The 23,975-nt window shown below is 45.9% G+C and overlaps 1 protein-coding gene across 1 annotated transcript in view; it reads left to right on the top strand.

Moving 5' to 3' along the window:
- KRIT1 (KRIT1 ankyrin repeat containing) overlaps window positions 1-23,975 on the top strand; it is a 1,383,280-nt gene that overhangs the window by 261,028 nt on the left and 1,098,277 nt on the right. The window contains exon 7 of the mRNA XM_069648434.1: window positions 21,378-21,493. Coding sequence (XP_069504535.1) covers window positions 21,378-21,493 — 116 coding nt within the window. The remainder of the gene's footprint in view (window positions 1-21,377; window positions 21,494-23,975) is intronic.

The raw sequence follows: 23,975 nt of genomic DNA, 5'->3' as shown, positions 1-23,975 counted from the left end.
AGGGCATCCGAGCTCTTCCAGCTCTGCCTTGAAGAACAAAAAAAGGAAGGGTTTCTTTACCAACGACGAGAGGTCAAGAGGAAGACGGTCCTCGCGGTGCCTTTGCTCGACGACATCTGGGACGAGGGGCTTGCTGTCCTCAAGAACCCTTCCACGACACCCGCCAAGAGGGACAGGTACGAGAAGTACCGAGTCCCTGATGCCGCCCCCTTGTGCCTCAGGGCCCAGCCCATGCCGGAGTCTGTCATCTCGGCAGCGGCTAAGGAGAAAGCAGCGGGTGCGGCGGCTTCAACTTCCACTTCCCCGCCGGACAGCCAGGGCAAGAAGTTGGACTCCATGGAACGACGAGTCATCTCGTCAGCGGCGATGACGATTAAGGCGGCCAATGCCTTAGCGATCGTGGCCCGCTACGACAGGGAGCTCTGGTTCAAGATGGCTCCCCTGCTAGACTTCCTACCTGACGACAAGAGGGCGGAGGCCCTAGAAATTCTGCAGGAAGGCGAGGTAGCATCGGATCACGCCATAACGGTGCCAACGGACATTGTCGATACCGGATTTGGCCAACTGGGCAACGGAGTTTGCCTCTGGCGATGAGGATGGCTCAAGACGACTTTCGCCAGGACGTCCGTTCGACGGCAACAACCTTTTTGGTAAGGCGGTGGACGAGTCTCTACAGGCCATCAAGACCGACTCGGAGACGGCCGGGCCCTAGGGGTGCTTCAACAGCGACGGCCCTTTCGGAGCTCCGGAGGCAGACAGGGTGCCTCCAAAGGATCCAGCGGTGGCTCCTCCACTTACCGCCAGGCGGCCCGCTCCTCTTCCCAGGAGGCCTACAGAGGTCACGGCAAGCAAGGGGGATCCCGCCGTCGTCGCCAAGGAGGCCAGGGCGGCAAGGCCGCCTCTAAGCAAGACTGACCCGGCCGTGTCGTCGGGCCCCCAACGAAGCAACCCGGTGGGAGGCCGGCTGACGAAGTTCGTCAGCGTGTGGGAGTCCATCTCAACCGACCGTTGGGTGTTGGACACCCTGGCCAACGGGCACTCGCTGGAATTCCAAAAGAAGTGCCCTCGCATTCCTCCCGTGGCCAGGAAGGAGAATCATGTCCCTCAACTGCTGTTGGAGGTAAGGGCAAGAAAGGTGCCATCGAGCTCATCCCCAGGAGGCTCCGGGGCTCCGGAGTGTACTCCATGTACTTCCTCATCAGAAAGAAGACCGGCGGTTGGCGCCCCATCCTGGACCTGCGTCGGTTAAACAAATACATCAAGGCACAGAAATTCAGGATGGTCACCCTCCAGCACGTGCTGGGACAGCTGGAGGAAGGCGACTTCCTATCGTCGTTGGACCTGGAGGATGCTTACTTCCACATCCCCATTCTAAAAGGGCACAGGAAGTTTCTCAGGTTCGTGGTTCAGGGACGCCACTACCAATTCAGAGCCCTACCGTTCGGATTAAAGTCGGCACCCAGGATATTCACCAAGTGCCTGGCACCAGTGGCGGCACGGTTGCGCCTGCAGGGGATCCACGTCTACCCCTACCTGGACGACTGGCTAATCCGGGCAAGGACAAGGGAACTGTAACGCTCACCTGATTCCCGCAGAGGCGCCGGTCTTGACTGGGTGAATGCCGTATCTTCAAAGGTGATGTGTAACACACGGTTGGCTCTTTGGGCTGGACCTCTGTGCACTGTATGTCTGACTCGAAGAGTAAGATGTCTGCAGATAGAAAATATGGGATTAATGAACTGGGTTTATTGGGTGCCTCTCTCCTCTTCCCTTTCTCTTCTCCTGTAGAACCCCAAAGGTTAACGCCCTCACCTTAGGTAAGTGAACGCCGAGCTCTCCATCTGCCTCGGGGCAGGGTGCCGTAACCAGTTTCTTCACTGGATAAGGGTGCAGGCCTCTTGACCTCAGAGGACTGCTGTCCGTCGTTAACTGCACGAACGGTAAGTTCTGGGCACTTCAAATGTCTTAAAAGTCTTTTGTAATGATATCTCTTGTTTTGCAGGGTTCCGGTGATGGCGGATGGCGGGCTGATGAGAGTTGAGGATCGAACCCGCGTGAGGAATAGAAGCGCCTGGAAGCACGTAAGTAAGCGCTTGTAGCCTGCTTCACGATGCGCACTAACTGTCCCTTTTATCTTGCAGGTACAAGTTCGGAGCTTTAGAGAAGCTGAAGGGTGCTGGAATACCCACTGGATTCGGCGTAGGAAGGAGTAATGGCACGTGAGTAATAAAGTTGCCCAATGTCTTTAAACGCACCTTCTTTTGTCTTTCAGATGCGGGATGCAGCGCCGAAGGCCTCCGGAGCGTGCGAAGAGCTGGTAAGCTTTTGTATTTCAGATGCCGGAATGCAGTGCGAAGACCTCCGGAGCATGCGAAGAGTAGGTAAGCCTTTGTCTTTCAGATGCCGGAATGCAGCGCGAGGCGTTGGTGACAGCCGATGGACCAGGTAAGAGATGCGCTGCCACTGAAGACCGTAGTGCTAACCTGTTCTTTCTTTGCCTTTACAGGTGCTGCTGAAGACTGGATTCCAGGATGGTAAGCCTTTGTTCCCTTAGGCCCAGGATCAGAAGCAGAAGACACGATGAGCGTTCTGCTGCAGAGAATGCAGAATAACGCAAAGCAAGATTCATCCATCGGGTGTGGTTTAAATAGCCTCCTGTAGTGCTTAGGTATCTCCTTCCACAGCCACGCCTAGGTAAGAAAAGAGTTCCTGCTTTCCAGAAGAGTTCCAGTGTTCTGAACCTAGGGAGTGGCTCCTGCCCCACCCAACAGGAAAAGTAGTCCCAAACAGAAGAGGATCAGGGGTTCAACTGGCAGGTAAGTAAGCAGCATGGTCTGCTGCAGGTAAGTCCACCCAAGCATTATGAGCCCGGCGCTTCCAGCGCTGGGACTGGGCATCTTTATGAGCCTGGTGCCACTGGCGCCAGGACAGGGTCCAAAAGGTCCCAATTGGGACTGGCTGGCACTCGGAACCGGGGTTATGGGTCTGCTTCCAAGGGAGTCGGGCAAGTCCTGATCTTTTGGAAGCAGAGATCATGACAGGAACTCTCCGTCGAACACACAGCGAGGACCGTCCGGTTGCTCACGGAACTGGGGTTTGCCATCAACTACCCCAAATCCCACCTGGTTCCATCGCAAGTAGCACTGTTTCTGGGCGCGAAGCTAGATACCGTGGGGCAATTGGCCTCCCCATCGGAGGAGAGGACCAAGACCACCCTGGGCAAGGTGCGGCGCCTGTTAGCCACGGACGTGGCCAGGGTGAGGTCCATCAAGTCCCTTCTCGGGATGATGTCCTCATGTATCTATCTTGTGCCCCTTTGCAGACCTCGGATGCGTCCGCTAGAGGAGTTCCTCGACGCCCGCTGGTTTCAGGCGACTGGCTGCTTCGAGGACAGATCCCTCTCGACGAGGAGTTCCGTCGGGCGATCCTATGGTGGGGTACCCGTGGTCACCTCATTACAGGCACGGACTTTCAAATCCCGGCGTTTCAGGAGACGGTGACGACAGATGCCTCTCTGGAGGGTTGGGAGGCCCACACCGGAGATCTCCACGCAAGAGGCCTTTGGCTCCCGGAGGAGAGGTCTCTCCACATCAACATTCTGGAGCTCCGAGCAGTGTTCTGGGCGCTCAGGTCGTTCCTTCCGTCCCTCAAGGACAAGGTGGTGAGGATCTTCACCGACAACACCACCACGATGTTCTACATACGAAAGCAAGGGGGCACCAGATCCCCAGCCCTATCCAAGGAGGCCCAGGATCTTTGGCACTCGGCTATCACCCAGGGGATGTTTCTGGTTCCCTTCCACTTGGCAGGAATAAAAAACACCATCGCCGACTCACTCAGCAGGGAGCTGCGCTCGTGCCACGAGTGGGCACTACGCCAAGATCAAGTGGATCGGCTCTTCCAACGATGGGGCAAACCCCAGATCGACCTGTTCGCGACAGCGACAAACTCCAAGTGCCAGAAGTTTGCAAGCAGGTTCCCGCAGCCGAGGGGCATACACGCGCTTACACTGCTCTCCTCAATCACTCCTATTAGTTGCAGCACACTTAAGTGCCCGGCCGGCTTCCGCCTGCACCTCCACACGCTCCACCGTTACTAATTTCCTGCCCAGAAAGAAACATCCTTCCTCCTCCTGCGTAACGCATACCTGCTGAATCTTTCCTACAAAACTACCTTACCACCAAAAAATCTCTTCCCATTTGTACTGCGGTTCCTTTCCGATCCTGCCTTTCTGGTACTGTTTGAAGTCTCTAGTCTAGGCGATACCCTTATGCAATCCCAAATTATCCCATAATAACATAGATGCCTTCAGTGTGCATAAACCTGTCTACTCCTCTGGAATCTCACACCAGCAGCCAAAGTCGATTTTAGTCTGCCTAAAAACTGTTTGTCAGTTTGCCACTGCCAACCTATTCTAGCCCACAGTTGCATAGTTGCATTTAGATTGTCGAGAATTGCCAACCTATTCTAGCCCACAGCTGCATAGTTGCACCTAGATTATCTGAAAAACTGTTTTAGCAAACCTCCCACTGCCAATCTATTTTAGCCTATAGTTGCATTTAGATTTTCTGAAAAACTGTTTTAGCAAACCTGCCAATCTATTTTAGCCTATAGTTGCATTTAGATTGTCTAGAATTGCCAATAGGCCAACCTTTGTAAATACTGCTGTACCTAAATGCCTTGCACATGTCACTATTGACACCTGATTCATCATCTGACTACTGTGTTTGAAGCCGCTAGTCTAGGCGAGACCTTTATGCGACCAACGATGCTTACCCAGTTATTTTGCACTGATCATAGCTGTTGCTAACCTACGTGCTATACCTACTGTCATTTATCCCATAGCCGTCTAATATACTACTGTGACACCTACCCTATTCATTAGCGCCCAGTCCATACTGGACTGAGCATCAGTATGCTCCCTTCAGTGACTAACCTGCCTATCTGCATGATAGTCCCTACTTTGTGCACTATGTTCTATATCATGACACTCACTACTCCCATTAGCAGATCTCTGCCTACTCTGACCTCCACCACCTTGCTCAACTCCACCACTATACCATCCATAGACATGATAGATTCCACTAACTACATCTTATCTAAGCCATGCCTAGCCACGGACAGGAACCTACGCCTTAGAGCGAGACTAGCTAAATTATATGAGCCCACCCTCCGGTCGCTCCCCACCTTCCCAGGAACAAGGACTCTAGGTACACCCTTAGCTCCTCATCGTGACCGTAGGCCTACCAAAAATACTGCCAAGCGCAGGAAACAAAAAAACCCACAAAGCCCCCAACCAACTTTTCTAACCACTACGAGCCCCTAGATAAAAGGAGCCCTAATAAATGCCAGATCATTGGTGGCACATGCCACGGAAATTGCAGATCTGATCCAGAATGATGACCTAGACTTCCTCGCTATCACCGAGACGTGGCTACACCCTGCTGCAGGCCCTATGCTCATGCTAGCAGTCCCAGATGGCTACTCTATCCTGAGACATGATAGATTAAAATCCAGAGGAGGAGGTATCGCTATCCTATACAAATGCTGCCTTGATATGAGACTAACTACCCCTATTGACATCCACTCTTGTGAACTACTATCAGCCAAAGTCCCCCTGACCAATGCCCAACTTCTGAATATCTATCTGATATACCGCCCACCTGGCCAATCCGAAACTTTTGTAGATATTAATACCATTGTAACCAATAACCTTAAAAGCTCATTGGCTTCAATGACCAATCAGACCTGCTTGCCACAACCACAGCCAATACCCTATCAGAACTAGAATTCACTCAAAGAAGTAATACTGCCACCCACAACAAAGGTAGAATACTTGACTGGGTGGCAGACCATAACTGCCAGGCTAATATCCTGTCTATCTCTCCACTAGCCTGGACGGACCACCACCTTGTGTCCTTCATGCTCTCCACTAATCGACTTCCACCCCCTCCTGCCCTTTGGGTTCCACCTACACTAACCAGAAATAAAAAAAAGTATCACTGTGGATAAACTTATCCCAGCACTACCTCCCACTCTCAACTCTCTCCCAGACAACACTGATCCCGAAAGATTGGTTGAAGAATATAACAGAATCATGACCACTTCCTTAGACCAGATTGCCCCAGCCAAACTGAGACCTAGCAAGCAGAAAACCCACCTGAATAAATGGTATACACCCTACTTAAAAAATCTAAGACAACAAAAAAGAAACTGTGAGGCCACATGGAAAAAACATCTGTCTGATGCAAATAAGATCAAACTTACTAAACTGTCCTCCCTCTATAAAAAAGAAATGTGCCTAGCAAAACGATTATCTTTTGACACCTGTATATCCCACGCTAAATTGGACATAAAGGAACTTTTCTCCATTCTCAAAGAAAGAGCGACCCCGATATCAGTACCTGACACATGTACGAAAGACAAAAAATGGTGTGAGGACATCCAACATGCCCTAGCCAATAAAATTGGCACCTTACAAAACAAAATCTCATGCAAAAGAACTGTCTTAAATGACCCCCCTGCACCCAAAATAACTGGTAATACCAACATCAATGAATCAACCAGATTCAACTTTACCAAAGTTTCCATTCCGAAGTGGAAAGAATTATTCTGTCCCTCAAACCCTCGAACTGCAAGGGCGACCTATGCCCTGCGCAGCTTATCAAGGATGCTGCCGAGACCTATCCCCCTTCATCACCAAACTCATTAACGCGTCTTTCTCTACTGGCATCATCCCTTCTAACTTGAAACAATCATGGGTACTCCCACTCTTTTAAAAAAAAAAACACTCTTGACCCATCCATACCCACCAATTACAGACCTATCACTACTGTGCCTTTCCTTTTAAAAATCCTGGACAAGGTAGCATACACTCAAATACAAAAGCACTTGGAACTACACCACCTGCTAGGAGCCAGACAATCAGGCTTCTGTCCCCGACATGGTACGGAAACTGCCCTTATCGATCTTAAGACCCAAAACGATGAGCTTAAAGACTCTGGCAAATCAGCACTACTCCTCCTCTTAGATCTGTCAGCTGCTTTCGACTTGTTTGATCATACTATTCTATGCAGCCACCTAAACACAGCAGGACATTTCTCTGATGATGCGATTACATGGATCAGATCCTTCTTAAACGGCAGAACAATGAGGGTTTTCTCACCGCTAGCAGCTGCCGACCCCATACCTATCACTTGTGGCGTGCCCCAGGGATCTTGTGTCTCGCCCACACTCTACAATATTTTCACTAAGCCCCTCTTCTATGATCTGGATCATCTTGGTATCACCTACACTAACTATGCAGATGATACTCAGATCCTCCTCCCGCTTTCAGGGGATTATGAAGAGGATTTGGCCTTGGTAAATAGTCTATATCATCATCCAAGCATGGATGGCCACACATGGTCTGTGCCTGAATGATGATAAAACTGAACTCATCATCCTGGGCACACCGTCCAACCTAAAAAAACTAGGTCCCAACTACTCCTCATTCATAATCGATGGCAATACTATTAAAGTAGAACGCGAGGTAAAAACTCTCGGTTTTTACTTTGACTCAAACCTCTCATTCACCAAACGGGTCAACTCACTAGCTTCCTCTACGGCCTACACGTGCAAATTGATGCGCACCGGTAAGCCATTCCTCTCTGATAGTAGCTGCATCACTCTGTCCAGAGCCCTTATCCTGTCGCGCCTGGACTACTGTAATGCCCTCTATCTAGGATCGACTAAAGCCACTATTAAAAGAATTCAAACCCTACATAATAATGCCCTTAGAGCGGCCATAGGCATTTCTAGAAGAGACACTATTTTTTTGAGATCTGTCGACAGAACAATTGTCTCCCAACCCACAACAAAGTACTCCTAAAAACCTTGTCGCTTACCTACAAATCACTCAACAATGCCGCACCTATTTACTTAAGGGAGAGATTCCACAAACAAACCTCTTTGAGACCAGCAAGACTAGCTAACCGAAACAGTCTCTCCATACCAGGCTTCAAACGTGCAATAATTGGTGGCAATAGCTTCCCAGTGAAAGCGGCCAAACTATGGAACTCGTTGCCTCCTAGTCCAAGAATAGACCAGTCTCACCACAAGTTTAGATCCAACATTATCTTATGGTTGAAAACTAATAACCGGCATTAATAACCTTGCTCAGGACACAGTTGGAACTGATCGGACAATTTCTGGTATCCACCATTTCCAATATATTTCGATCTGACCTTCCCAGGCGGTTTTTGTCTGCTATTTATTTCAACTTCTCCCAATCTTTTGGGCCTTGAAATTTGCTCTCCCCCATCCTGAGTTCTAATGATAATATTACATGATTGCTCAAGGTGTTAAAGACTGCCTTCAGTGTTCTCAATCTCTCTATCAAAGTAACTCTCCCATAAAAGTAATCAATTACAGATGACTTTGTTCCCTGCCTACACGTAGCTACTGGCATTTGGCTTCATCTGCATGCCCTGTCAACATGTGCAGCTCCAGATACTCAAACAACTTCACCCACCATAATCCCTGCTTCATCAACTGGGAGGCAACCTGTTTTGATGCGTGTATGGGATATATCATTTGACCCACAATGTGATATTACACACATGATGCATTTAGATCCCTCCCTATTAAGAGCTCCTCATCTATGCGGGCAAGTGGTCTATGAGACAACTTTTCAAAAATGAACAACTGAATACGCTCCATCTGCTTGCAACCTGTAGGATCATAAATATTCATAACTAGTAGCTTTACTCCATCATCTCCGATAATAAACGCAGATAATGCATTCAAATCACCTTCTTCAAACATTATTTATTCAGACTTGATCCCACCCGCCCCACAACCCCTTTTTGAGCTGCATTTGGATAACAAATACACTGCAGCAAATGTTGGCAATATCAAAATAGTCACGTCAGAAATTGCTTATATGGGTATTTAGAGCTTTTGACATTAAGTCAACATTCCTTTTACAAATTGACCACCTACTGAAGCAAATTCGCTTGGAAAACTCTGGGTAATACATGCTTCATGTTGAAGAAAACAAACAATGAAATATTTGAATCGTTGCAATATTTCTTTTGCCATTTGACCTTTCCAGTCATCGCAGCAGTGTATACACTTTACCAGTTTTTCCATTTCTTGATTTTTTTTTTTTTATTCATCCATAGCGCAAAAACGTTTCTTCCAGTTGTTTGCCTGGGTGATTCTCTACAAATATGAAATATTTCCATTTATGGTGCCTGTGTCAACAAAAAACATGCAGTAGCTAGTAGGTGGGCATGGTTTGTGAAGTTAATTTATTCATCAATTTGTAAGGAAAAAACAATTTTCAGGCCGTGGGTGATGCCCTGCACCCAACGCCATCATGAGGCACACAGTGTAAGGAGCATTGTCTATTTGACCTCCTTTTGATGTTCCAAAACATCTTTCACTTCTTTTTTTTTCTCGACTCCCCCCTCTTCCTTCATGTTCACCACTTCCATCTCCTGATGTTTTCAACTTTCTCTGTAACCTTTCTCACTTCCATCTATCCCTCTACTTAACTTCTCAATCTATTAGGCCACCTCTACGCATTCTGTTCCTCTTCATTCTTCTGCTCTACGATCTCATCAATATACCAGTACCCCCTCTACCACTCTCAATGCCTCTCCCCATCTTCTCTCCTCTCACTCTCTGTCCCCCCTCGCAACCTCTATTGTCATCTCTCCCAGACCTCAGCTGTTACCTTTCCTTGAAGTGAGCACTGATTCTCAGATTTTGAATATGCTGGCACAGCTTACATCTCTTGGTCTACCAGTTGGCTTGTGGAGCCCTGGGTGTGCCTTACAAGGGCCATTCGTAATCCTGGTTTTCCTTTCCCTTCTGTCATCCCAGCAGACTTGTCCAATGGCCTATGTAGTTCTGGTGGTAAAAGCATACATGCCAATCCTTCCGATTTAGGCAGGAGACACCTGATTGTTCAATAAAAATAGTGATATTTTTTACTGTCCCCTGCCTAAAATAATTATAACTTGAATAATCCTATGGGAAAAATACATTCTCCTGATTTCTGTGATGCATTCTCCTCTCAGAGGTTCCAGAATGTTGGCAAGTCTGTGTGTCTGCTGCAAATAAGTCTTTGGTGTCTACGAGCATCAGGGCTCCAGGCTTGTGGGGCTATGCAGCTTATTTTGCTGCTTGACAGTTCAGCACATCAATCCAGCACTGAATCCAAACCTGTGCATGTATTTTGGTCCTCTGTGGCCATAGTCACTTAAGGAAGCTCCGCCAAAAGGATTACGCCAACCAAGTCTTCTATGGTAGGCTGCCTCTCGGGTTGCTTTGATCGCCGGTGTCAGCTGGGCTTGAGCACTCCTTTTGTCATATTTGGAAAAATGGTGATTATAATTGTGGGAAATCTAAAAATGTTCCTTTATGCCTGAGCAAGTAGTCATTTATGGCAACCGATTTGGGTAACGTGTTTTGCTAATTGAAATCACCATGGGAACTAAGGCTGTAGGTGAACCTGCTGGAGCCAGAAGATCATATTTCCCAGTGGTAACAGATGGGTTCTATCCTACTAAATAACAGAGTCTCCCTGCTGAGGTCCGCGCTTCTTCACTGATCACTGGATGACCTATTTCTATTAAACCCTTGGGCTGCTCCTATCCATCCCTGGTGTCCCACACTTTAGGATCTCTTCCTATTGCAAGACCGTACCCTACTCTGTGCGCTGTTTGGGGTACATCTGACTTGTGACTTTTTATGGTTGGTAATGACATCCGGCATCCATGGTCACCCCAGACCCATTACCATACCTATAACATTGGACTACATCACTGTAAACCCTACCCCTTCAGCTTTGTTAAAGTCTTGGTAGCCTTCATCCCTAACTGGAATGTTTAGGGGATCCACATCTCCTGCATCTCAATGACCAACTGATTGGACTGTCCCCTCATGTAGAATCCTTATACCACAGGAAGAAAGCAATAACAAATTCTTTGACAGAGCAATGTATTTGCAGATCCTTGCCAAACCAACATTGTTAATCGTGGCGTTCCTTGATATGAAGGCAGGAAAGCCCTACCATCTTCAAGAGTTGCCGCAGATCATACAGGAAGCTAAAAGAACTTTAGGAAATCTATTTGTATCTTAATAAGGACATGAGGTTTACGGTTAATAATTAGTTGCTTATGGCTCATGATCCTGTGGTATAAGGTAAAGCCAACTTAATTGACATTAAACAGTGTAAATTGACCTATGTATTAAATACGGATAATGACTAAGCAAGAGGCACTGTCTTTTCTAAACCGAGAACATACCAAATAAGAAGCTAGCTTGCATCAATGATTTATTTGGGCAACATTTGATGAATGTAGATGGGCAAAGCCGTAACCATATAGAACTTAACAAAGCACAATTATTTGGATCCCTATTCTCATACACATGTGGACAAAATGTATTAGGAATATCATATTTGTTCTAAAAGTTCTGGAGCGTGGGTATTTTTCGTGGAGCCATATGCAGCCCCCCTTCCTTGCCAAGAGAAAAAGGGAGGGGTTGTCATATATGACTCCCAAGACATACCATCATTACTAGGAATCTGATGGTGGCAACATTGAAAGGGTCATTTAATTTTCTGGTCATTATTAGAGTTTATTTAGGCACTGCTTCTAATTACGATGATTGGCTGAAACAGGGATATTTTATATAGTGTCCTGTGACCAAGAAGTTGCTTATGAAAAATGCTCCAGCGGCAGTGCAACAAGTACCACGAGTAACAATCCTACTTAATCATTCAATGGTTTTCTTTGATTTAAAGGCATGGTCTAGTAAAAATATATATTGTCCCTATGGGTCGGCCATGTTTTTTTTAAGCCCAAGTGGCTCGATTTTAGAAAACTTTCCTATGGACCTTACCCGAGTTTTCGTCCATTAAACGCACGCGAAAACAAGCACCAGGGAGCCGCCATTTTCTGATAATCCTATCTCTTCCCCGATCGCCCTGGCTGACCTGCTTTTGCGGCACTAAATCAATTCCCCCGCCCCTGAGCATGTCATCAGCAGACTCGTACCGCTAATTTCCCAACGCCAAAGCACGTCTTGTGTCAACATTCGCTGCGCTTCAGCTAATGACGTGTCGACATGGAAATGGCAGGACGCCTCTTTCCTCAATAAATATAAACAGACCGTTTCACAACACACAGCAGCAGATTTTCGATTCCATTCCTCTCTCTGTGTTACTTTGAGTATTCTGTGACTCGTTTCAGTGCTCTGGTCAGCTACCTTCGCCGCTTGTAGCCCGTGTGAACAGATACCAGTACCACCGCTATAAATTATTTTAGTTTGTTTAACACACAATGGCTACAATAATGCCCTACATGTACGAGCCCGAGTATACCGAGGAGGAACTACTGGAAAGGGAAGCACGCGAAAACGATGGGGATTCGGACGGCAGTTGGCAGGACGAATCAACAGATGAAGAGCCTTGGCCTAGTCGAATGGACGGCGTCTCCACCTGGTGCACATGCAATCGGTGTGAGCTAATGCCAACTGAGGACGAGAACTGCTGCTGCCGAGAAAACTCGGGATGCCTGGCCTACATTTCGGAAGGCGAGCCACGACCGCAATGCATCACCGAGCTGCCAGACTTCAGGGCAGCCTGCCTCACACGGGCCGTGTTGAGAATAATGATGGTGCTTATGCACGAACTTCGCGCAACTGTTCGTCCTCGTAATCCGAGTAACGAGTAAGTATACTCTGCTTGTCATGCCACTCCTATTTCATGTTCTTCTACTATATCCAAAATTACATCTACATATCATTGTAACGCATGTAAGTCGTTCAATAGTGTGCATTGTCTAGATAGCATTTGTCCGTGCAGAATGCCATTAGTTACAAGAATTGTCATTGACAACAAACGTTTATTAAACTTATCTTGGTCATTTAAAAACAGTTTGTTTCATTCCTTTTCACAGGTGGTACAGGCTGGTGGCCTATCGTTCCTTTACATGGTGGCTCCACAGGAGGCTTGGACACCACGTTCGAAGAGTGATACCCGCCTGTGCCGTTCGTGCCATTAGAGAAATGTTCCCGAGTGACAGCGGTCAGTACAGGGGATTTTCTCTCGCTGTGCTGCAACCTGACCTGTATAATCTTTAAAGTCTTGTATTTTTGTGTCATGAAAATAAGATACAAAATAAAACACCACATATATTTTAACAACGGTTGTTTCGATTTTTTAAATGAATCAAGTGTGTCTCCATTCAAGGATGGACGTCAGACATCTGTGCTCCGAATGGGTGAAGGTCTGGTCGCTGTGAAGCAGGGTGGTCACTATCTATCTAAGCTAACATAACATATTCTCGATAATGCATGCACTAAATAACACTTGTTCAAAGTCTTTCAGTGGGTTATGTCTCTATAAAAGTCACACATATGTCTATATTAACAATTACCATTGGATTATACAGGCCTTAGGGTCTTGACCACTATAATACACCGGTTGAAGTGTGGGTCTGTGCTCACAAGAATCTCCGGTATGTGGCATTTGTTATTGATAAGCAACGATATACTGATATAAAGGCGGTTCGCGCCAGTGGATGCGCGCTGGCATGGGGGGCTGTCAGGGGCGCGAAAGGCCAAGGTGCCAAACTACATGTGCACTTCAAAAGGTGTCCCACGCCAAGGGGCCATCGGTCACATGGCCTCCTCAGACCCCGTGTCTCCAGCCAGGCCTCCCCTTGAAGCAGGCCGCCCCCCTGCAATCCACATAATTGTGTCTCCATTCAGCAGTCTTCCTGTGCCTTATCTGCATGCCCCAGGCCCATCCATCCCACCCCCCTCTATCAAAGGCGGTTAGCGCCGGTAGATGCGCGCTGGCATGGGGGGCTGTCAGGGGCGCGAAAGGCCAAGGTGCCAAACTACATGTGCACTTCAAAAGGTGTCCCACGCCAAGGGGCCATCGGTCACATGGCCTCCTCAGACCCTGTGTCTCCAGCCAGGCCTCCCCTTGAAGCAGGCCGCCCCCCTGCAATCCACATAAGTGTTTCTCCATTCAGCAGTCTTCCTGTGCCTTATCTGCACGCCCCAGGCCCATCCATCCCACCCCCCTGTATCAAAGGCGGTTCGCGCCGGTGGATGCGCGCTGGCATGGGGGGCTGTCGGGGGCGCGAAAGGCCAAGGTGCCAAACTACATGTACACTTCAAAAGGTGTCCCACGCCAAGGGGCCATCGGTCACATGGCCTCCTCAGACCCCGTGTCTCCAGCCAGGCCTCCCCTTGAAGCAGGCCGCCCCCCCTAAGACCAGGACATACATACGTCATTCATTCACAAACACACCCCTGTTTCTAATACTTTATAAACCACTTGATATGTCTCATGAGAACATCTTTGTGCTTTGCAAGTCAACTCCTGAACGTGTTACCTGGCAACCACTGAGATCCACGCTAATCTGCTAGTCGTCGTGCTATCCGTGAACTTCTGTGACCGCTTAGAGCAAACCCATCAGTGTGCTACCTGTGGCCACCCACCTATTCTCCTGCAACATACTGCTCTGCTTGCTGAATCCAACTGTTTGTTGGTCAAGGTAAGGCCATGTATCCTAGTCATATTTCGCAGATTTTTAAATTTCTATCTATTTGCGAGTTGAGTACACAATAGTGCTATGTTCATTGGTCTCATTGCTATTGACTTGAGTTTCCATTGCTATGCTATCAATAGATCTATTTATTTTCATCTGTGTCTATTGTTATCGAATTGCACCCTTCGGGGGTCCAGTCTATAATGTAAGCTTGTTTCCTTCTCGTGCAATACAGAACATCCAAGGGATGAGTCACATGTTCAGTTTTTAGTCACATCATTTATACCTTTCTGCAACTTATGCAAATACTAAGCCGCACATAATGAACTGGTATAGTTCCTGCGACCAAAACAAACCTTGCATTGATCATTGTATGATTCATTTACTTTTGTATCAAATCTTTATTCTTGAAGATTGTATAATAATGTCGATATTTACTTTTCAGATTTATCAACAATGCCTGCCTGTTCGATTAGCGGTTACCCTTCGAAGACTCATGCGAAATCTGAAGGCACTACAATGCATGTATTCCCGAAACATGTAATCGAATAAGAGAATGGGTCAGACATTGCAGATATCCACTGGATGAGCTGGAAAGTAGAGTCCAACAAGTCTTACAGGACAAGAGAGGTGATCGATACCGCATCTGCAGCCGGCACTTTTCCTTGGACATGTACACATCTTGGGTAACAAAGAAGAATAAACGGCGAACGACACGGAAATTGCTCAAACGCTATTCCCACTCTATTCGTCCACATTCTGCCCCCGGTGAGTCAAGTGTCCGGATTTAGCTTTAGGCCTTGCGGTAGTGTGTAGGTATCCGAACGGATTAATTGATATTTTAGGTATTCTATCCCTTGTAATAATTTCGATAGTGATATGAGTGTATAGTTTTTTGAATAATGTCATTTACCAATATATTCTTTTTTGATTTCATAACCCACAAACGCAATGTATATATATATGGGAACAGGGAACTATGCTGTATTGAGCATTTTACAAGTCTTCTGTCACCATACATGGCTGTTTTTAATATTGGCATTTCATTATCAATCATTAATTTACATTTACAACTTCTTGACTATCCCTTCAATCTGAAGCAAGAACATTCTACATCCTTGACGTGGTCGCAGTTATCAACCACTTCTAGCGCGAATCAGGTAATCTTACTAGGCTAATCCGCTACAGACCTGTTTTATGCATGTCAAGTAATATTTTTATTTTATCGTGTAATCATTTTACCGAATGTTTGGTTAGTGCTTTACAATTGATATACACCTCAGTTATCGTCCACTGGTGTTTGTTTTCAGTTATAATTAGTGTTATCCATACTAATGCAAGTACTGTCTTTCAGGGAGATGCTGAAGCGTCCGCCACATCTACAACATTTCTAGATGTTCAACAGCTGGAGGTATGGATACTGACAGCTCCATCGAGCGTCATCATCAGAGCTGGAATTCTTGTCGTTTGATTGTTCTACACAATGTTTCATTCGTGGTTAGCCGTTGATATGTACCTGTGCTGTCGACCCCAGGTGTGTATTATGTTTTCACTATTGTAATCCTCACTAATGCAAGTACTATGTTTCAGGCAGTTGATGGAGCGTCAACCCCTGCACTTGATGCAGAGCCTGACATTCAAGTAATTCCAGGGGAAGTGGAAGCGGGACCATGCGTATACGAATCGGCGCAACAGCTTTCGGAAGTGCGCACTACATTTGCAACATCCATAGATATTCTTCAGCAGCACGAGGTATGGATAATGACAGCTCCATCACGCGTGATCATATAACGTGATTCCATTTGCTATACTTTCTTCCCTATTAACGCAAGTGCTGTGTTTCAGGGAGACGACGAAGCTTCCACTACAATCACAACATCCAATTTAGATGATGCAGATGTAAATAAATCGGAGAAATAAGTCGATGAAATGTGATCATATTTAGATTTTCCTTGATTCTTTTGGACAATGCCTCATTTGGGCAAATCTCTTTATATGTACCTGTGCGTTCGACCCCAAGTGTGTGTTGTGTTTCCATTATTGAAAAGCATACTAATGCAAGTACTGTGTTCCAGGGAGATGCGGATGCCTCCTCTCCAATACTACCATTCATGGCAGTCCATGCAGAGCCAGAGGTATGGATACTGACAGTTCCATCGAAATAGATCATCACGGGTCGAATACTTGTCGTTTGATTGTTGCACACAATGTTTAAATCGTGTTTGGCTATTGAGATGTACCTGTGTGTTCGTCCTCAAGTGTGTTCAGGGAGACGATAGAGCCTCATTCCGTGCTTTCTATGCGGATACAGAAAATATAGTCGTTGCAGCGCAAGAGGAATGGAGGACATGCGAAAACGAATCGGAGCTACAGCGTGCAGATGTTGAAGGTCGAGTCAAAAAAGTTGCAAAGAAAAAAAAACAAAAAAAGGTTAGTTACAAACAGTTCATAGCTTTAAAAATTTTTTTGTGCTGGGGACTATTTTATGTTTTTTTCCAGTCAATTCTACTACACTCCATCTTGTGTTTAAACTGAACATCCCTTTTCCAATCTCTCCTCCAGTTACCCGTGGGTGTCAGAACTATACACACACAGACAGTGAAGCGAATGAGAGATGTGGCTTGCCAGACCGTGTACACTATGGAGGAACTATTAATTGAGGCGAGGCGTGTTCAGGCTCGAGATGCTCATGTCCAATGGCCAGAACATGAATTAACTGTGTTTGGAGACTACAGAAAAGTTGCATTGGACATAGCTACAGTGCGACCGCACCACAACAAGAAGATGTTATTGAATGTATTGAAGATAGCTCTGAAGTAGTAGCAGATCAATTTACACAATCTACACCCGCCAAAAATTTGCCACCAAAAAACCTGTCGACATTGTTGTGTTCTCCCATCAATGTTGAAGTAATAGATGTCGAAATGACAGAGAATGAACCAGCCGCAGCATCCATAGACGCATCAGAACTTGATATCAGCGATATTACTTTCCAATGTGTTGAAATCTCCACAACGTCACAGGCCGAAACAATGTTGACGCAGGATGACAGTCTAATGAAAGAGAGCAAATACATTGTATTCGACAGTTGTTTGATGGAAATTATAAGTATGCTGAAATGTGTGCATTCCATTAGAGGGAAAGTATGTGGGAAGCCATTGATTAATGTGACTCGTCAAATAAAAGGCAGTAACGTCAAAATAAATGCCGCCTGTAGATTAAATCCTAGGTTCTCATGGTCTGCACAACCGATGCTGGGGAAACTTCCAGCAGACAATCTACCGTGTGCAGCTTCATCACTTTTTAGTGGCTCCAGTTTTAGAAAGCTAGAGGCTTTCTTTCAGTTTGTGGGACTCCATTTCATTTCTAGAGCGCTGTTCTACATATACCAACGTGATTATCTGTTTCCGGCCATTAGTGATGCTTGGAAAATTGAACAATTGTCTCTAGCAAGTACATTCGAAGGCAAACGATTCAGGCTAGCCGGCGATGGACAGTGCGACAGCCCTAGATTTTCTGCCAAGTACTGCACCTACCACTTTCAGGACATGGATAGTAAGAAAATTGTGAGTTCGGTGGTCGTGCAGGTAACACAATGTACATCGTCAGTGGCCATGGAGAAACTAGGATTTATAAAATCAGTGGAATATCTACAATCAAGGGGAATGCACATCACCCTCATAGCCACGGATAGACACGTTTCAATTGCCAAGACAATGAGAGAGCAGTTCCCACATATTAAACATCAATTTGACGTATGGCATCTTGCTAAATCAATCAATAGGAAAATCTCGACTGCAGGGAAAAAAAAAGGTTTTGAAAGTATTTTGCAGTGGTCACATTCTATCACCAACCATCTTTGGTGGAGCTCAAAAACTTGTGAGGGGTAAGTGGAAATACTACTTGAAAAATGGCAGTCACTGATGCACCACTGTACCAACGTTCACCGCTGGACAGCAAATGAACATTTCTACCAATGTGAACATGGCCCTTTGTCCCCAGAGGAGGCACGGAAGAAGTGGTTGATTCCATCTTCACCGACACACAAAGCCATTGAGAAGATTGTTTTCGATTTGGATGTGTTCCACAATATGTGCCTAAAGTACAGGCCAAAGCGCTTGCATTTTAGCTTTCGGGGCATGAAACATCGCACTCTACTAGCGGTCTTGGCCCATAACAGCAATGTCGGACGTGAACAATCTAGGACTCGGGGTAAAGTAAGGATGCCTCGCTACACTAAGGTGTTTTCAAAACGAAGTAAGCAATGGGTGATCAAACCAGTCTATGATGAAATGCAGTTCGACTTTGTGAAAGGCCTTATTGTTGCTATGTTAGAGAAGCACAGATATGGAATTTTGGACGTTTGTGCAGAGCAGTGATCCATTGCCACCAAACATTGCGACTGTGCCATGCCTACCCAAAGCACAGCTAATTGTGAAGTACAAATCCTGGTTTAAATAATTGCAATACGATTGTCTTTTTGTAAATAATTGTTATTGTACAGTGTACCTGTAAACCTAACCCCTACCTTCACCATCATGGGGGGCGAACAAGCTGGGTGTCATCTTTGAATTCTCTCTATTCACCTCACATATGTGTATGTATATATTTTTCTCATGTCTCATCTCATGTAAATGTAAATGCTGCGCACTGTTAACGGAGGGGAGGCTTGCGTATTGCAAATAATAAAACAAACAAACAATAAATCTCACTTTTAACTCAACTCCTGTGGTACTTTATACTTTCCCTGACCTTCTGCCAAAAATTAAATGTCTCAATTTGGGCTGCAAAGCTCGCAGACAACGGGGACAAAATTGGGGCACTTAGAACGCGCCAGCCAAGCATTTGGGAGAGAAGCCAGTTCGCATTTGCACATTGAGGCGCACTACATAGACTGATTCTAAACTTCAAGTTCTCACAGATGCCTATACTACGTGATGTTGCAAATAAAGAATGCGAAGGACAGCACCCAGATGAGGCCCACAAGTCGCACTGGAAGTATAAGGGTCTATTGTTTTTTGACCTTGAGACAGGGACCATGCCGAAAGAACTACATTTGAAGGGAGAGCGCAATAACGTAAGAGACGATAAGGCAGAAAATTCAGAAACTAGACCGAGTTTCATTTTAGTTCAGTATACGAAAAATCGTTGTCAAGAGCACTGTCCGTTTTACAGACTTCATTACGAAGAGACACAATGGAAATTTCAAATATAATGTAAGTAAATCTTTACACGCTTTTATACCGGAATGAAGATTTAATGAATGGATGCATGAATAAATGAATGAATGAAGAGCTAGTAAAAGCAAGTAAAACGTGTTCGTAGTGGGCACATGGGCATGCCGGTCCACTGGTCTCACCGATCTCGGTCCTTGTCCCAGCCACTTTTCCCTGCACTGCCTACCTGCACTACGGGACTGTCTCTGTATCCTTCAGCCCCTTCTCCCAGCATTTACCTTGCACTTGCCACCAGCTGGCCCTATTATTTAATTTGTATTCAACTAATCATGTACAGCCCTTCCCCATGCGCGATCTGAAAGACACCTGGCCTAGTAGGATCGTTGTCTGTCTGCCCTTGTTCCCCACCTGCCTCGTCACGCCTAGAAACACTTAAGTATAGGCACGTTACAAATGCCATATCATATCATTCCTCATGCATGTAGACTAACTGTCGTTTATCATTGTGTGTTGACCTCGGTTTATCTCGTTACTTTTCGCATTGATTTTAGAGCCCAACATACTCCATTGAACTATCCTTGCAAGCAAATAGTTTCTGATCGGCCGTAATAAATAAAATGAGTAATATTAATGAAGTTCGGCTAGCGAGACTAATTATCATTTTTTTGTTTTCATAACAGGTATTTGATCCCATTCTGCCACTGCCATCTGTTTGAGACACCGGCGTATGGATTCTTCAGCAGACACCTGCAGCTTCGTGTCAACAACTGGAGCACGATCACCATATTATGGGACGATTGCCAAGGGCCCACATGCCTTTACGCTGTACTAGTGGCTAGAAGCAACATATCAACCTTTATGTTGGACTAGTGCCTAGTTGATGGAACAGCCTTGCGGTTCACCGTGCTTCCAAAGTGATTCTTTTTACGAAAATGAACACCCTGTGTACCATAAAGGAACAGCGCGTGACTCAAGATGAAACGAAACAGTTATTGCGGATACAGATAAAAGAAAATAAATGGCTTTCGGAGTTCATATGGCAATTGCTGAATATTCTCTAAACATTTAATGTCAAATAAATGTACTTTAAAATGAAACAGCAACACGGTACATTTGGTAAAGTACAGTTTCATATTCCGAATTGTGGTGCGCTGTGTTGTGAGTTGATCTGTGTTGGTTTCCGGGTTCTGTGTGGAGTCGCGCAGAAGACGACTGGGCGCGTTTGCTTACGCAGCACAGTAACGTCACGGAGAGAGGCGGGGAATATGAATGTTTCAATAATGTCAGGCTCAGGGGCAGGGGAATTGATTTAGTGCCGCAAAAGCAGGTCAGCCAGGGCGATCGGGGAAAAGATAGGATTATCAGAAAATGGCGGCTCCCTGATGCTTGTTTTCGCGTGCGTTTAATGGACGAAAACTCGGTTAAGGTCCATAGGAAAGTTTTCTAAAATCGAGCCACTTAGGCTTAAAAAAACATGGCCGACCCATAGGGACAATAAAAATGTTTACTAGACCATGCCTCTAAGTTTTAACGGGTAAGCAGTACTTCATGGTAGACGTGAAAACAGTAATATACAGACAAATGTGTTTCATTTCAGCTAGCTTACATGGCATCTATTTACTGTTGATTTTTTTATTTTAAGGTTGATAAAGTGGTAATAAATCCATATTTCGGACTGGGAGCACCAGACTATTCAAAGATTCAAATTCCGAAAAGAGAGAAGTGGCAGCGCAGCATGAGCAGTGTCATGGAAGACAAGTACTGTAATTCATTCGCTATCTCACCACATTGTAATCTGTTAAAATTCCTGCATGATACTTCCTTAAATTGTGCATCTCTGTGACATGCATTGTGTCAAGGAGCTTAACCTCGAGATAGAGGCTATATAGAGAATTACAAAACATTATTATTTTTTGTTTTAAACTTTGTTTTATTGAGGTTCATGTCTTCATCAAGTACATTTTTACTGAAGCAAAGTATTACAGCAATCATCTGTGTAGTCTGACAAACGAAGAAGGGGAACAGGAGCACATAGGAAAATACAAGGGCATATTTGCATGGGTCCAAGGCAATATAGTAGAGATACAAGTAGCAATACACCTCACATACAGACAGCGGGCACCCACAACAGCACGTGTCAAAATCACAATGATTACCAGCAGCACAAAAACATGCAACTAAACTTTGGTGGGTCCAAATGCTCCGCCGCTGTTGCCGTATTCTCAGGATGTTGCGTGCTGAGAAAAGCCAAAAATGGAGCCCAAATATTGAGAGGTCTAGCCGTGACGGTGACTATCGAGCATCAATGCGTCTTCACATCACAGGACCATGTCATGTCCCGCAGCCAAGTTTCGAACTTCAGCGGTGTCCTGTTGGACAACTCCAAAAGGATAAAGCAGCGTGCGAGAATCATGCCAATCCCCAGTAGTTTTCTAAGAGCCCCAGGTCGGCCAGGTAGCCAACCAAACGTACAAGGAAGCAATGCACAGGGTATCTCGTGTTCCAACAAACGTGCAAGTGCAGAGGCAACCTGACTCCAGAATGAAGATAACAGCTTGCAAGAACACATATTTAGAAAGGTCGCTGCAGCTTCATGACACCTAGGACATTCTTCAGACTTCGTAGGGTCAAACAGCATGTATAGAGTATGAGCAAGGTAGGACTCTGTGCAGAGTCCTTTTTGGATCCTCTTATAATGAGTATTTATACCACAGACCCTTGTGGACTCCATAAATTGGCCCATTGCTCATCGCTGAAACCGGTGCCGGTATCCTCCTCCCATTTTGCCCTAGAGACTAGTGGACCCTGCAGAGTCACCTGCTCCGCCATGCGATAGATGGAAGAAACCAAGTTGCGAGCATTGGCTGAATGAATCAAGAAATGCAGCATTCGTGTAGTTGGCGGCTCAAACGGAAATTCTGGGGACCAAGCCCAGAGTGCCGTACGGAGTTTACAATATTGGAACATAAGGCGGAACGTCAGCCCAACTCTAGCTAAGAACTGCCCACTGGAGACAAATCTCCCCTCCGAAAAGAAATCCACATCTGTCGAATAACCAGGGCTTCCCATGCCGTCGCAATTGCTTAAATGCACGTCGATTTCAGCGCCGCAATCCTCCAAGCCCGGGAGCGTAGGCCTTGGTGATTTGTAGGCTTCCCAGCAGCCTCCTCCATGCATGAATGGTATAGGCAACAGGGTCAAAATGGCATTTCGGCTACCTTCTGTGACACTAGAGTGCCCTGAAGAAACTAAGGATGGACCGAGCATCACTCAATGTGCACGTGTGGGTATGAACGGGAGACTGACATCCAATAGGTGACAAAATGCAGTTGAGGTGCCAAGAAGTAAAGCTCCATATCCGTAGTTCCCAGGCCCCCCTGATCATAAGGTAGAGTCAGCGTCTCCCACTTAACTCTGGGCATTTTGGGGTGCTATACAAGCTTTATCAGCAGGTATTTCAGTTCTGCAAAAAATGATGTTCCGGGCCTTATCGGAATATTCTGGAAATAGTATAAAAACTTGGGAAATACCACCATCTTGGCGATAGCAATACTCCCAATAGTGGAGAGTGGTAACTAGCACCACTTATCAATCATATGTTAAGATAAGCTGTGTGGTGATCCTGCGAAAGTGTCGTGGTTTCTGCTAACCTGAACCCCAAGATACTTCATGGAAAGTTGTTCTCAACTGTACGCTCCCATATCTTTTGGGCATTTCATATTATTGTTAAGGGGAAACAAGATAAATTTAGCGCAGTTAATTCGGAGACGCAAGATATCACTGAAGCCCTCCACTTCCCACGTAAAGGAGGTCAAATTAGTATCAGGGGTCTTTGAAGTATAAACGGATATCGTCGTCATACAGTGAGACAATCTCATGCGTTCCCACTAGAGCAGGCCCTCTTATCACAGTAAAATCTATGCAAACATATAGCAAGGGGTTCTATGGCTAACGCAAAAAGCAGAAGCGATGGGGGGCAGCTCTGATATGTCCCACGACCTAGCGCAAAGGGAGCCGCCCGTGTGCCAAACAAACCAATGCAAGTATTGGCCCCCGCGTACAATAGTTTAACTGCTCTCAGAAAATAAACCGACATTCTCACCTCCTCCTGGACTGTGAACAAATAATCCCAGGCTACAGAATCCAGTGCGTTTTCTGCATCCAACAGGGCCCACGCTGCCTGTACATCCGGATCAATTTGGGCCAATATAGCAAAGAGACGACATGGTTTGAGTGAAGT

Source organism: Ambystoma mexicanum, chromosome 2q, assembly GCF_040938575.1.
Source record: "Ambystoma mexicanum isolate Mex_15411 chromosome 2q, UKY_AmexF1_1, whole genome shotgun sequence".
NCBI lineage: Eukaryota > Metazoa > Chordata > Amphibia > Caudata > Ambystomatidae > Ambystoma > Ambystoma mexicanum.
This window is presented reverse-complemented; position numbering and strand designations above follow the sequence as displayed.